A 16,795-nucleotide genomic window follows, 5' to 3' on the forward strand; every position below is an offset into this window, starting at 1 on the left:
TTAATCAAGTCTTGGACAGAAGAAGGGACTTTTTTTGCACTTGAAGTATTTCATAGTTTGTCATATGCTCCATAGGTACTAGATATAAGACGGTTTTACTTACTTATTCCTCAGTCATCTTCTTGAAGCTAAGCAACTGTCTGTCTTCAGAAGAGGAAGACCAAATTAAAATGGAATGAATTATGAGTATCAGATCCTTGTTGATTACTGTAAAACTTGGAACTGTAACCACTTCTGCAAGTCCTATGGATGCAAAACCAAAAGCCTGCATAGGCCACTGTGTAGCTAATGAATTTACCAAGGCTCACCTCTGCCTACAATTGAGATACATTAACAGATCACCTGAGTACTTTTAGCACCCATCAATTCAGGCAGAATTATCCCAGCCACTCACACTCAAACTACACCAACTCACTTTCCAACAGACACCAAGGAATAGCGCTCACCCAAAACGCAGCACACAACCTAGCAGAACCAGCACTGCAGACTTCTAGCTTTTGAAGCATCTCTGCATGAATCTTTTGCACCCTGAAACATGCTGGGCACAGAAAATATCCTCAGAGAGGCAAAAGAATCAGGCCAACAGGTTTTAATGAAAACACTGACACCACATGCAGATAAAGCATGTTTGACTCTATCAAAAAGATATCACTTAGCTAGTTGCCTAAATAGCAAAGGGTTTTGTGAGTAAGCTGAAAGCTTTGGCTGTGCTGTGAAGTATTCTGTCAGTGTTATTTATCAAGCATAATAAGGTCCTATGCTGATGAGAAAATCCCTGAAAAATTCACCACAAGAATTCTGCCTAGGTAAAGTATGAAATCAGGATGTACAAAAAAAGCAGTTACTATTGCATTAGCAAACTTGTGTACTATTTATACACCACCAGGAGAATTAATGCCTTTCTTTGGACCTCAATTACAATCTTTCCTAGGTTAGCATACATGAGTATGAGTGAATGAAAATAAGAAGGCAGCTCATATCCTGTGGGCAAGTTACACTCACTATAAATTTAAAAGAAAATAGCTCCTACCACTTGCTATTAAGACTGATAAAAATTGTGTTTGTCTAGATATTTTTATATTTGTTACATTTTCAATCCACACACATGGCACTATATACAAAGATTTATATATCTTTCAGTAAAACTGTGAAAATTTAAAAGTGTGTGTAGGTTAACACTCTTTGTGGGGGGTGTGTGTTCATGTTTATGTGTAGCAAAAACTTACACAAAAGCAAATTTGGCATTTTTAAGTAATAACAATATTTATAATAGTAAGAAGGAAAGGAGTTACTTGAATTGCATTGAATATTACTGTTTTAGACAGAAAAGTTTACCACTTTGGCAAATGAGATCCGAAAAAATTAAGGTCTTTGCTCACTGAAAACAACAAAAATATTTTACAACTGTTTTATTGAGAAATACTAGTTTTTCTACGCTTGGAGCAGGGAATTGAAATCAGCAACCTTGGTGGTGAATGAATGGATTTTGTATTCTTGGGGGGAAAACCCCAACACATTTGCCTTGTTTTTTCTATATTTTTTCCTAATGTCCATTGGTAGTTGATGTTAGAGACAAGGCACCGTGATAAAGAGACCTTTGGTCTGGCTCTGGGGTTCTCTTTCATGGCATACACCAATAAAGAAAATTTCAACTAAAATACTCCTAGTTTGACAAAATTCTAGGGAATTTAAATGCAGATTCTTTTTTTTTTTTTTTTTTTAGATACTGAAAAAACATTAACCTTACAGTGGAAATAAAAATAACCCCATTCCCAGAAAGACCATAAGACCATTACCTTGCCTACCCCTACTCCTAAAGTAATCAGCACAAAGGGAAAGGAAGATCTAGTTTGCAGACAGCAGGGCATATATAATAAATATCACCAGGTGAGGTCACTAAATTAAAGATCATAATTTAAGTTATGGTTCACATGGCAGAGCAGACCAGTATCTCCATAAGAAAGTCAGGCTCTCTAGTGCATTTTTCTTTACCTCACTGTTACCCTACCTGCAGGAGATGGAAGAAAGCAATCTCTCTGCTAACTTTGAGAGATTCAGCCTCCTCAGATACCCACAGTTTAGGTCTCTACAGGGACTCCTGGATTACACTGGAACCCAAGAGCTTCCCCAAAAGCCAATTAACAGGTAATAACAAGTAAGAGTTAAATATGCTGGATTTTTGTTTGTTGTTTTGTTTCTTTCTTTTTGTTTTAAATTCTTTCTTTCTTATGAATATTGCAGGACCTCCCAGCTATACAGGATCCAAGTAATGACTGCCCTTCAGGGCTCATTACCGAGTTTGGATCCCAAATCTGTCATTAAGCTAGCAAGGGGAAGAGGTCAGGGAATGTGAGGGAAGGAGGGGTGAGAAGGTCACCCATGCAGGGGGTCTATCCCTGTTTGCAAGGCAGATGTTGCCCTTTGAGGCCATAAGGATCTATTGCTCTTAAGTCACCAGATGTTGCCCATGCTGTTTCTCAAATCCAGGTGGAAAATTCCACCATTAGCAGGAAAATGATGAACAATTTTATTGGTAATTTATGAGGAACAGTAAGGAGAGGGGGCTCAGATGTATGTGTAGCAACCAAATATGCATGATTGATTTATTCCACCAATGAATGCTGCCATGCCTGAGTCTAGATGATCAAATATCACTAAGATGTTCCAGTCCAGCTATCACTGAGTTTCCAGTTCAGATCTTTACGGACAAGAGTCAGCTGGCAGGTTTGACTGGATTCCAGTTTGCCTTGCCTTTGCATGCATGGCTGTGTTTTAAACAACTTACACTTCATAACACAATTAGATAGATTTTAACATATATGTTATGGATGCACATAACAGGGCTTGCCACAAATACTTTCTACTGAGACCAAGCTCCTGCCCTCTTGCATCAGGAGTGTTTTGCAGTCATTCAGCATAGCCCAAAAGGAAGTTGAAAAATCCATGTCACATAGCAAAGGAATGAGGTCCTGCATGCACTCCCTTGACACTGTTGCTTGTCTGAGAAAGTAATAAAAAATGGTCAAGGTTTTTTTTTTTTTTTTTTTTTTTTGCATTTATCTGTAACATTGCCTAGGCACAGTGCCTGCAGTTGAATTATGGAAACTGTATAGGAACTTTCCATGTAAGCAGCTAATGAGCAACCAAAATTTGTATTCATGGAAACAGAAACACCTACCCATTTTTCCTCTTAGCAACATTCCAGTAAATAACACTTATCTTTTATATCAGTCTCCTGACATCTGCTTATGATTATAATACCATACAGCTAGAATGAAATTCTAGCACTTGAGATTCTGTAGTTGATGAAAAAGAATAGCAAATACACAAAGTGAATACAGTCAAGCAATTGCTGTGTGATTACAAAACAGCAGATAGACAAAGACGGATCCCACTGGAAAAGGTTTACATTTGGCTTTCTGTTTATGTAAATGTCTATCTCCCACTTAACAGCACAGAAATGTGGAACAGAAAAGCATGCCTGGTAAATTCACATGCTATAACATCTTTAACTCATCTGTGATACGCAGAGAGCTTCAGTTTTGTTTGCTAACGAGGACATGTTTGTTTTGTACTTCACAACTGGCTGGACAATGGAGTTTGAATTATAGGAGCTGAATTAATCAAAGCCACACTAGAAAAACATGATTTCAGCTTACATCACAATCAACCTTAAATTACAATACCTGAATTAAAGCATCTGAATCACACTCAAGCCTCTGAATAATTTTCCTTCAGATACATTCATGCCTTTGTGTTTATTGTTTTAGAAATCAAAACAAAAACCTATCAACATATTTGAAAGTAAAAATGGTGGCAATCAGAGCAATACAAATATTACTTAAAGTGAGAAGTGCTGGTTTAGCAGTTCAGACTATGATATGTTTTAGGTTAAATGCAACTTCCCTCACTGTGCATAACAGGAATTAGAATAATATTCCCTTCATCTTTTTCTAGTCTTGACTAGACTGTGTCTTAGACTTGGTGTTACACAGAAAATGCTCATCTGTGCCGAGATCTGTAGGAGACAACCCATTTTTCTGTAAGGCAAACTGAGCATCTCAACTACGTAACAGACAAGTCAGGCCCGACCACTTTTCTTAGTACACCTAAAATATTTCATTGCTTCCACTTCCACTTCATTTGCCAAGCTTTGTCTTGCTTCTGAGCCCTTTGTCCTGCTGGCAGCTTTATACATGGTCTTTCTGAATGTGATGGTAAAATATTGAGTCAAGCCTTACCATTGGTGTCTGTGATGATAACACTGGCTTTAGTACTGTCATTTCCTAGCTTGCTGCTCACTCTGCATACGTATTCCCCAGCATCGGCCAACGTGGCTCTGTAAATGTGAAGCTCAGAGTATTTCCTGTGAAATCAGAAAAAAACATATAAACATCCTATACTGGTATAGCAGTCCCTACATCAACTAAAGCACTTTTCTCCCAACCACTTACAACAGAGGGTCTTGTCTTTCATTCTTACTGACAGACCAACACTATTCAGGCTTGAAAGTAGGGAGGAGAATAATAAAAAAAAAAATCTCTTACAGGCTGCTGGAAACCAGGCATATTCATGAACCCAAATGAAGATACTTGCTTATGCTTTTCTGTATGAGAGAAGTCTTTGCTCTTAAAGAAAATCTGTAAAACAACGATCTAACAACCATCCTCTCTCAGACAAACTGTTGGCTGTCCAGAAGCCACCGAGATAGGTGTAATACTGAAATAGATTACCCTTCCCTATAGGTTCATATTACCAGTAGTAGAGTTCTGGGTAAGTACTGTAGTTCCTAACATCTGACTAAATAATCAGGAGATTAGAACATACTTTTTAACAGCCTCTGAAGCCCCAAATCATTCTCCAGTACTAAGGAAAAAAAAAAAAAAAAAAGGAGCACAATTTGCATGAAGCTACATTTTGTTCCTGGCTCAGAGATGTAATTTAATCAGTCTCCAAGGTTTTAAGATTAGATTTTCAAATGCAGAACTCCTGCCTACCCATTAATTTTGTAGGAACATGTTCTGGTGTCATTCATGGGGTCCCCAACTCACAGGATGGCAATAATCCCATTATCTAGACTGCAGAGAATGACTAGCTTGAGGAAAATGGACACATTATTGCTGTTCCCAGTTACTGTTTAAAAGAAGTGCTGTGGGGAAGTTTCTGCCTAAAACCTGATCTACAGAATAGTCACTCAGAGTGCATGAACGCTGCCTTCCCCAAGCAGGCCCACCCTGACTTGAAGGGCTGACCCCAGGAGGCAGCGTTTCCTCACTCTAAAAGCTCACAGTAACTACCATGACTGCTGAGATAAACAATGTTTGGCGAGATGTTTTGCTTCAACACTGCCATGTCTCCTATCTCTCCACGCAGAATTCACAACTGGTTATCCCTTCTGCAAACCACTGAGCAGGGCTTGGTTCAGACCACAAACACGTCTTTTGTAGCAGTGTGGGCTTCTGAAGCACACAAAATGTTCAATGTCATTTTTCAACACATCCTTGTGAGTCACCCCTACTTCCATTGCAGGACACTATCCCATCTGCTATCTGCTACCCCTGCACGCTGGCAGCTCAGCCTTCCCTGCCTCTGTGTGAAACTGCTGCTGTTGAGGAGTCAGCCCTCATGGAATGAAAGCAGTGTGCTAGGTGGACCCCTCTCTGCCAGAAACCTGCATCACAAAAGTTGCCCCCCATGTCCTGAAAGAAGAGTGTTTTCTCGAGGCCAATGGGCTTGCAAGAGGGAGGAGACACCAAGCCACGATTAACAATTTACTCAGGTTTTCTCAAATGGTAAATAAATGAATAGCTGAGTATTTGGACCCCCTTTTCAGGAAATGTTAGGAGACCAGTTCACAGTGCTGAATTAATTAACTGGGCTGCACGTCAGACGGCATACAAGAACAGATTCTAGCTCGTGGTAACCATGAATACATGAGAAAAAAGTGGTAAAGGCACTGACAAAAATGTCCAAAAGTTGAATGCTACTGTATCTTTGTGTGAAAATTTTGCACCTCACTAACAGCTATACTTACACAATAGCAAAAGTGGCCTGCTTTTTAATTTTCCTGCCAGCCATTCACCTTCACAACAGCCTGTTGAGGGCCTGACCAGAATGTGGTGTGGTGTTCTACACCACCTAACAGCTTGTGTGGACATGTGGTATTTCCTATATTGCAACAGGTTATCTCTCAGCCATACTTGCAGACACTTGTCTAGATGGAGAGCAAGTTGTAGCCTTAGGAAGCTTCAAAAGGCAATGTAAACAGGCTTAGTGATTTTAAGAATTCACTGTAACCCAGTGAAAACAAAGGAAGCACAGCTGCAGCTACATCACTTTAATATGGACACCCACTCTATGCTTGCTGCAATCCTCTCCACACATTAAGTAATATTGATGCAAAACACTTTTGTGGCCTGCTTGGCTTTGTGAAGAAACTCTTTTCCCTGCACATTTATTTTTATTGTTTTTTGTTTTACTTGATACATATGGAAAAAGACAAGGAATTGTGTCTTCTTTTTATGATTTTATTTTTATATTAAAATAGGTGAAGCATCAATATTTCTTACAAATTCATTTCTAACAAGCCAAATTTACTCTTGGTTTTAGAAAAAAATAAAACCAAAACCCTGTATAGAGTTTTGTCTCTAAGAACAGGGGAAATAATATGAATATTTATAGCCTTAAAAATATCATTGAGAGGTATTGGGACAGAATTCAAAACAGTCAGAGCAGAAGATGACTCATTAATGGCTGTAAATGAAGCAGTTTCCTAGCAATGCAGTACTCCAACAGTACTGACTTAAAGCACGTGATAAGGGATTTTATTTTCAAAGGCTTGTCCTTTTCTCAAACTATACCATGCTACTCCAAAAAAAATGCCACTGCCTGTAAGATTTGCTTCTGCTGAATCTTCAGCTCATTGCCACTATGACACTGCTGGGCTTGTATTCATACATGAAGGGAAAAGAAACACATCTGCAGAATGCAGTCCCAGCCGACCTTATCTGATTGCTTGAATTCATTTTGCTTCCAGTCTCCATCTGTCATTCAGAATTGCCTGTCTGCAGGCAAATATCCAGGCTAAGCCTGGATGAACCTCAAGGTACAGGGCACTTACATACAAAGTTTCCTTGTGCACTACTGCACCCAAAGCCATCATCTAGATGGCTTTGTCTCTGCCACAAAAAAATCCCAAACCTGATAAGGGAGTCTCTCTACGTTTAATGAAGAGCACCTGACTTGCACAGCACACTGCCCAAACCAATAATGTACAAGTGTCACCTGCATTTGAAATCAGAGAAGGAAAATGAAATGCTATCATAGTAGAAGACAGCCATAGGAGAGTTAGCTAGTAGGGGAAATGCTCTTGTCTAGGGCCTGCTTTTTTCTGAATGTCTACTGCCACAACGAAATAGCTTAGAGCCTGGACACACAAATGAACCAGTCACAGCCTCATCAGTCATCAGCAATGATCAGCAGAAACTCACTGACTGCATGCTCTTACTCTGACAAATTTCATGTAAAAGTGAGCGCTTTAAATGCATTTCATTAAAATTTAAAGTCATTCAGTTTCTCTTGACTCTCCAGTGTAATGAGAATGAATATAGCCATTTAGTGTGAGTCACCTGCCATACTGTAGAATAGAAGTATAAAATCAGAGTAGTTTGGGTTGGAAGGGTCCTTAAAGACCATATAGCTCTAACCCACTTTCCATGGATAGGGACACATTTCACTGGACCAGGTTACTTAGAAAGCTTCCAAGGATTTGGAATCCACCACAATTCCAAGGATTTGGAATCCACCACCTTTCTGCACAATGTGTCAGTGCCTTCCCACACTCACAGTAAAAATGTCTTCCTAATATCTAACCTGAAACTACCCTCCTTCAGTTCACGGAGACTCCCCCTTGTCATGTCACTCCACATCCCCATAAAAATTCCTCCTCCAGCCTTCTTGCAGTCTCCTTCAGGCACTGAAAGGTGCTGTAAGATCTTCCCAAAGCCTCTTCTTCTCCGGGGTGAATAGTTCCCACTCTCTTAGCCTGTCTTCACAGGAGAGGTGCTCCAGCCCTGTGATCCACTGCTCTTCTCTGGGCTCACTCCAACAGGTCCATGTCTGTCTTGCATTGGGGGCCCCAGAGCTGGACACAGTAGTCCAGGTGGGGATATGACATCTTGGGGCTCTGCACCCTCTGAATCAACCACCCTGAAACTATCCTAGGGAGATTAGAGAAGTGAAACCATCTGACATGCAAAGGAGTCTTTGGAAGGCTAAGCTTTGAGGAAGGCTGCATTGCCACAGGCTCTTCTAAACTGTCAAAACACTAAAAAAAGTCAGCAAGTGATCCACTTTGGCAAATCCTTTGATCCAGTACTATTCACACTGGCCAACGTGCCCAAAACCACCAAGCTGATGTATTATCTTTTTCCTGACTACTTCAAAGCTAAGGTCTTCATTTCCAATTTCTGAGATAGACACTTCATCATACTGCCAGATATTTTGCAGTTTGTTAAAAAACATAAAGCTATTTAGCTTTAGCTCTGGCTACGTAGCCAAACAAAAGAAACCCTAATTTATTCCAACAATAAACACATTTTATTCTGCCATCACACAAAAAGAAGGGTGATTTCTTGCAAATTGATAGAAATCAGTGGCCAATGGGTACTACAAATAAACTTTGTGAGCTTTTTGTAAATGTGTTAGAAAGTGTTATTTTCAAGTGTTTGGATTGAAGATGTCAGTAAGGCTGTGGTATTCTGCATGCTAACAGTTCCTCAGAAACATAGCCTACTTTTTATGTAGCCATTTGAACTTTAAAACAAGCATTAATCCCAGACAGCTTATCAACTGCTCTAACCTTTGCAGCTGGTGTTCCTCACACTTGGTAATAGTAAAAAATTCACACTAAAATTGTTGTGTAACAATACAGAAGCATATGGATATGACAAACACTTACCAGCATGCTATCATGGAAAAAACTCCAGAACATAAGTGGGGAAAAAAACTCTTTGTTTTCTGACACTGCTCTAATTTGCAATGGGATCTTCTTAACATGGTTTTGCTTACTGAAAGGTGCATGTCGTTTATGCATTCATTTACACTGCATTCCCCCCCCCTCTTTTTTAGCTTTACAACATGTGTCTGTCCCACTTTTATCAAAATAAAATCTATTTTCTCTTAAGCTGTTCACTTCTACTCAGTCCCAGATGCACATACAAACAGCAAAAGAAGAAATGGCAAAGAAATTATGTGTCCCCAGACTAAAATGTCAAAGTAGGAAGGCAAAGAATATCCTTCCGATATCAGCAGACACCCCTTGTCTTTTCCTTTTTTGTACTCTTCATCGAGTGACTTTCATGTCTCTAACTGGAAGTGCTTCTCCATTCCACACTGACATTTCTAAAACACAAGAGAGAAATTCCAATAGTGCATGGTATCATTGTGACTGGGGAGGCACAAATGTGTGAAATACAGGTCAAAGCCTCCACCATCTCCACTTATGGTGAATGAAGATGACTTCGTATTTCTATCTTCCAGAAAAAGGCACAATTTTAATCTTTTTCATTATGCATCTTTTGGGAAAGTTTAAACACTTTTTGGCACATCAAACTGAAAAAGAGTCTCACACTTCCACATGCACCAATATCAAATCAATGGCTATCAGTTTCCCTTCTGACAGCTCCTCAAAGCTTTTTGGGGGCAAAAAACCCACAAAGAACTGAGCTGGCAAAAGGCACTTTCTTGATTCAATCTGAACTGGTGACAGTCAGCCCCAGAAAGAGAAATCCTAGCCTCAATGAGTTTGGTTAATCACCATCAGCCAAAATGTAAGTGGAGGAAATATGGATTGCCCCTCACAGGCAGCACCGTGTTGCTGGGAAAGCTGAGAGCTAGGCTCTGATACGAACATTTTCTTTACAGAATAGACTGAAAATACAACTCTGACGGAGACATATGGCTCTGCAAATGAGTCCAGACAATTTGCCAGGCTATCTGCCACCTGGAACAGCTCCATTTCACAAATGCTGGAAGGAGACATCACAGGTTCCTTCTTGACATCTGTGCAACTGTGGCATGGGGGCTGTGGTGATGCTGCTCTGTCCCTCTTCATGTTTCATCTTGTGCCCCAGGCTGGGGTACAAGAAACTGCCAAGGAGGGTAGGATTTCTGAATTTTAACTTGAATAACTTGAAATATCAAATATCTATTTGTTTATAGCTTGTTTCGTCTAGTGAGGTGAGCCTTGACACAAAATATGGGGGTACTGAACACCTTGGAAAGAAAAGCCTCCTGCAGAGTGCATTCCAAACCTTTCGTGCCTTTAATGAAGGGAAGGTATGGCATGGTGCATGAGAGAGCTGCCCGGCCTACTGAGAGCAGAAGCGAGAGTTGAAAGACTGTGTTCAAGCAGATTTTCATAGCTGGTGACAATTACAACTTTTTAATGTAAACAACAAAGTGAGACAAAACAGCAAAAGCCTTCTCCTATCTCAATGCAGTAAAAGCATTGTGTAATTTTCCCCTGCAGAAACAAGGCACCAGTCTATCTTCTGGCGCTGGTCATCAGTCACATACAGGGGGTACTTCCCACCAGACAGGAGGATAGATTTGTAGGATTTGCTGTTTGTCTGACATCTGCTACACCAGTGCCTTGTTCTGCAAGCGCAGGAATGCCTCTGGTAAAGGACTACTGCATGCTTGCATAAGACATTCAGAGCTAATGAGGACAGCATTCAGCCCTTCTAAAGGATTAAACTGCTGGAAAAGAAAATCTCTCAAATACTTCAAAATCTGCAACCCTTTGATGATTTTAAGTGTTCTTTGATTTCAGATGATAAACAAAAGGTACCTCTATTCTTGTTAGCAGTTTAAAAATGGCCTGTCTCCAAGGTGTACTGGTTGAAATCATAGCCTTTGGCTATCAGAAAACAAATAGGAATTGAGAAGAGAAAATTAATTATGAAGTATTTATATCACATTCACACTTCATTCATACTTTCAGGAACAATAATTTGGGATTCTGTTTTCTTAGATTTTCTTCCTCTGTAACTCATAGCTTTCAGCTTTGTGTTACTGCATTTAACAACCTCAATCCTTACGTTCTGGCGAACATCACTTCCCAGCCCTCCCAGCCCCACTTGAAAGATATTACTTTGTACTTACTTTTGTTTTTTTGGGATCTTGATATTTTCCGGTCTGTTTTTTTTGGTTATTTCCTTCCCATTCTTTAACCATTTGAATCTGACCGCGGGATACTCTGAAGTGGTTTCACACCTTAGCACTAGCTTCTGACCCACAGCAGCCTCTTGGTTTTTCATTTCCTTCAATTTGAGGGGCACCACTAAAGAAATAAAAGAATAAAGAAATAAAGAAATAAAAAAGCCATCCTCAAAAGGGAAAACGCTTACTCAATTTGAGCTAGGCAAACCATGGACAGAGAAACCCCAACCAGACTAGCAATATTTCTGCAAAAATCCCTGAAAAACAAGGATCTGTATTGTCCTTAAAGCACAAGGGCACATTTAATGGCAGCCCACTTTGATGCTTTGGAGATCTCCTGTGACAGTTTTACAACTTGCAAGACGCAGTGAGAACCAAAGTGCTGGTTCTGAATACAGCATGGAGCACTAACAACATTATTTGATTGTGTGCACCTAGGCACAAGACAGCACACTGTCTCAGGCACCTCTGAGTGGTAACACAGAAAGGCAAAGGGAGGGCACCTTGCTAATTTCAATTGCTATGAGTTCCGGGCTACCCAAAGGCTCCAGGTGCAACTGATCTGTCAGGGAGTTAAAAGCATAAATATAAGCTCTACAGCCTCCCTCATGTCAGGGAAAGGCTTTTGTTCCAGCCAAACATTACAACCCACATTATACACCTACCACAAACCTCAGCTTGGCCATACCCTTTCCCTGAGGCAAAAGACAACAGGCTTGGAAGCCCATCAAAGAATCAATATCAATTAAGGGTATTTTGGACCCAGAAGGGGACACTGCATTGAAAAGGCTCAGCCAACGCACTGTAGGGTTCCAGCTGATGCATCTCAATTTCTACCGTGTTGTAGCAATAACATTTCTTGTAGTGTAAACCTCCAACTTTCTAAGTTATAGACCTCTAAAATTCCACATGAATACTTGTCTTCGAGCAGAGGCTTCACAAGAAGATGCAGTCCCTTGTGAGAGGCTACTCTTCATTTGACCCCATGCTTTAGCTGTAAATCAGCCACTGCTGTGCTCCAGTGCACAGGTAAAACACCTATACCTGAGCTTGCTTCCCCTGAGGCTTAACATTAGACCTTTACCACACAACTGGAGAGGGCTAATATGGGGTATTCAGCTGGTCAGCTGATGGGTGACAGCCTCTAAGTCCATCCTCACACAGCTGTGCCCTGCCTGAGCCTGCAGGGAGTCACTATGGCCATGCAGTGCCTCCAGCTGCAGGGCATTTTGTTTCTTGAACAGCTGTAATATTGTCCAAGGACACAAATGGCCACTGTGGTCAAATCATTCTCCATAACAAGCAGACTAGGAGCACTCAAAGAGACACCAAAAGGTCTCTGACAGAGCCCTGTGCAAAAAAATGTCCTAAGAAACTGGACACTCTTGATTATGTTTTGGTATCTGCTCCTTGTATATTTGTGGAGACTTACACCAGTTGCCCCTAATTATTATTCCAATAAGACAAAAAACAAGTAGCACCATCGTAACCACAATTATGAGAAGCCTAAATAAAGGACTAATAGGCACATGTCCAATAAGTGGGTGACTGCTGAACGCAGAAGCATGGCCTGTCCCACATGTAAGGCAGCCTTTCTCACCACAGGAAGGCACAGGGAAACCTTTAATTTCCTGGAAAGTGAGCCCAGAGCAGCATAAACAGTGGTGTTTGGGAAAAAGTGGTCTGCAGTGAGTGACCAAATGAGGTGATACCTGCTGTGACACTAGCAGAAGACAGAAAATGGACAAACCTTCCATAATTAATAAACTCCTGATTAACAGGAAGGTGACAACTTTTTCCATGCACCTCTGCTGGTGTGGGCAACAAGTTTCTGGCAGGAAGTGTTCTAGACATCTGCAAAATGTCTGAGAGACTTCTCTAGGAATGGCATCCAAGGATGTTGTACACACAGGGTATGCACATCTGTCAATGTTCCACTGATAAAGGTCCAGCATTTCATGACAAGTCTTCTCATATGTTCGTTTCCATTTTCTCCCACTGTCCTGAATAATTTTGGAAATTTCAGTGTGTTCTCAAAACGCTATGAAAACAACTTTTGATTTCAGAAAAACAAATGCCCACACACCATCCTGAAACCAATATGTTTAAATAAGTATACTTTTATAAGTGTGTGTTGGTATATATATATATATATATATGTATATATATACACACATTTATGTAAGAACACATGTAAATATTGTCTCAATATAAAATTTTAGGTTAATAATGTTTAAAAACTCCAAAAATAATTAGCATTAAGTAAGAGCCTTGCTACGGAGGCTTGTGCTAATAGTTTCATTCTGCCATTGAAGAGTTAAAGTTATAGTATTTTGTCACTATGCAAGAAAAGGTGATGCAGAGGTTTGAAATACAAAGGCAATATTCCTTATTTTACCATCTTTCACTTGTTATAGTCCTAGTCTGTATCTTGCATAAATTAAAAGCATCACCACAATTCAAGGATGAAATTTTTTGTGCTAAGGACTTCAACTAGTTATTGGGTGTTCTTTTAACATAGCAATGTGAAACTGGGAATAAAAGAGAGATGCCATTTTGTTCCTAATTTTTATTTTAATTCAGTATTATCTGCTGAAAATGACTTGCAGAATTTTTCCTCCATCAGAGCTGTCAGTGAAAAAAAGAAAAGCGTTAAATTAATATGCTCAACTCTTGCCATAATTCAGGAGTTACCGGGAAACATAAAAGAGGATTTAATCAATGGCAGTGACCCTCACTAATTCACAGTAACTCGCTGTCCAAGCATGCAGGCTCTCTAGGGAAAACAGTAAAAGCTGTTCACAGACATGACAGAGAAGAAATTGTTTCTTGGGGTTTTTTTTTTATTCTTTTCATTTACATGATGTTTGTTTCCTTTCAGTCGCAGTTTTGCAAAAGTTAATCAGACCTGCCAGGCATAGGAGAAAGCTTGTGCTGATAAAACTACAGTACAATATTGTACACTTGGATCAAGATCAGCTACAGCTTCCACTGTTGCAAGAGGTAGCTGAGTTTTATCACAGTCTGTGCCAATTCTATGGTGCTGGTAAGACAGGACCTTGTCTGCAGGGTAAAAATGCTTTTAGAAGAGACAAAAATGCTTACAATTACAACTAGAAATGGCTCCTCCCAATACCACCCTCCCCTTGCCTCTTCACCCTTCCCCCTTTGTCCCCTCAGTATCTCCTGCCAGCTTGGCTCCTTTCCTCTTCTCCTTGCTGTGCCTGTCACGCAGGACCGATCCTGCCGCCGGCGAGATTTCTGCCCACTGTGTGAGACTGCTCGTGGCAGGCAGGAATGAGGCAGGAAGGGTGACAAAAATGCTTTCTGCATTTCCTACATGTTGAAGTGCCATCGGGGACACAAGGACTCAGTCAAAATGAAAATGGAAGGGAGCCTCACAGCATTTCCTACAGGTCACTATTTGGGCAATGCTTTTGTGAGCAGCTCTGGTTATGGCACCAGCAGAGCCCTTATACATGCCATCCATCACAGGATGACAAGGGAGCTAAGAAAACAGACAAATCCTGAAGAGAAACTGCATAAACTAAGCGTGGAAGTACCCAGAAAAAGGAGCTGCTTGAATGAAATATCTGGTGGGGCATCTACTTCATCTGTATTCCTTGTGCCAAAATTTGGTAGGGCCTCACATTTAAGAGTCAATTAGACACGCAGAAAGGCACTCAGGCTTCTCACACTACCCAGTCAGGATGTCTCCCTGTGACCCATGGACCTCCCCTGCTTTGACAGACTTTCTAAGAAAGCAACAAGGGTGATAACAGCGAGAGAACACAAAGCAGTGGAGCAGTTGTGTCAGCAAAGCTGCACACAGTTGGAAGGGTTTAACAGGCAAAAGCAAGCAAGGTGTTAGATCTTTCCTTATTAACATGGCTTGAATAGCTGTCATTTTGTTAGCAATTTTTTTCAGAAAGTCATGTCTGCTGGCCTGCATAATATCATTGCAGATAAGGAACATGAATTTCCATATTCTCTCTGCAAAAGACTCAATGATAATGTATGAGTGCCGATAACTTCTTCTCCCCAGACTTGTGAGTTTGGCAAAGAACATCAATCTCCTCACTTTCAGTGCTTGATTGTATAGTTAATCTGCATGGAAGCTCAACACATTGAACAAATTAAACAGGAAACCTGCAAAATATTATCACACAACCACACTCAGCTGAAATTCCATGAGTGGTTGTTTTTATTTCCCTGTCTTTTCTTTCCCTAGGAAGGCGCAAAGACTTTTGAGAGCCTGAGCACAGGAATGTATTAGGCATGCCTGTCAGTAGGCACATGTGCAGAGTTTGCTGCACAGAATTGTGACCAACAGCTTGGTGAGGGGTAATAGAAGCCACAGGAATAATACGCATTGCCTTGGCCTCAGACTTACTGCCTTTTTTCCTTTTCTTTTCTTCCTTTTCTTTTCTTTTCTTTTCTTTTCTTTTCTTTTCTTTTCTTTTCTTTTCTTTTCTTTTCTTTTCTTTTCTTTTCTTTTCTTTTCTTTTCTTTTCTTTTCCTTTTCTTTTCCTTTTCTTTTCCTTTTCTTTTCTTTTTTTCTTTTTTCTGTATAATGCTCAAGGCAGGGAAGTAATGCAGGACAAATTACATTATTTCCAGAAGCATTCTCCCCTTGCATAAGGTCAGACTTACCATCAGATGACCAGGTTTTCTAAACATATAAACTGCACTTTAAAACGTACACTGCTCCTGGTTAGACCAAAATCCTCCCTGCAAAGCCCCCAAAACCCTAACCAAACAAATAAAAAAAATCACCAAGCCACACAACAATGAAAATCCACAAACAAGTCAACAATTAAAACCCACAAAAATTTGTGTTGCTTCTCTTGGTTTTAATCCTCCTATTATTCTCTCAGGCAACATTTGAATTCTGAACACTTTTCAAAATCTGACTATTTCCTGCAAGCATCTCTGCCTGTGCAGATTACCTACATTTCAGGTCTGGGTCTTCATATTTGAATACTTGTCTCTGCACAGACAAGAGCAACAGGAAAAATGCAAACCTGACATTTATCTTGAACAACACATAAAACCAATATCCACAGAATATAATTCTTTCTAGTGATGCCAAAATGAAATGTTTACAGAAATTTTAGGTATTGCAAAGGCAAAAATAAAGGTGAGTACCAAAGCAATGTCTAGCAACACGGTCAGGAGGCAAGAAATAGAGCAATAGAGAGATACAGCACTACAGCCATGCTCTTTAAGCACTGAACAGCATGGAAGCAGCAAATGCCTCTATAAATCAGAGTAACTATTCCCAAAAGCCAGTCACAAAGACAGCTGCTAATCTGATAACTAGGTTTAGGTATGATGGTACTGAACTCTCACTTGGTCCTGTCAAAGTAATGCTGCACCAACAAACCCAGAGATCTCTACCTAACGTATTTCTTTATTTGGCATGAGATGCTTTCAAGTGCATGCTGTGTCATGCCAGTGTTCATGGATATTTACCCCTAGCCATGAAACTGCTCTGTGAGCTTGCACTAATCTTCGGTGCATTCTCTCTGTCAGAAACCCAGTAAACCCTGTCAATGAGAGTACCATGGGC

General features: G+C 40.3%; 1 protein-coding gene across 1 annotated transcript in view; it reads right to left on the bottom strand.

Annotated features, from left to right (window-relative positions):
- The window catches only part of NRG1 (neuregulin 1), a 171,299-nt gene that overhangs the window by 130,042 nt on the left and 24,462 nt on the right, over nt 1-16,795 (bottom strand). Inside the window, exons 2-3 of the mRNA XM_041470818.1 lie at nt 11,167-11,344; nt 4,242-4,366 (exon numbers count right to left, since the gene is read on the bottom strand). Of these exons, the coding sequence (XP_041326752.1) occupies nt 4,242-4,366; nt 11,167-11,344 (303 nt within the window). The remainder of the gene's footprint in view (nt 1-4,241; nt 4,367-11,166; nt 11,345-16,795) is intronic.

Source organism: Pyrgilauda ruficollis, unplaced genomic scaffold (genome assembly GCF_017590135.1).
Source record: "Pyrgilauda ruficollis isolate IOZ18807 unplaced genomic scaffold, ASM1759013v1 scaffold106, whole genome shotgun sequence".
NCBI lineage: Eukaryota > Metazoa > Chordata > Aves > Passeriformes > Passeridae > Pyrgilauda > Pyrgilauda ruficollis.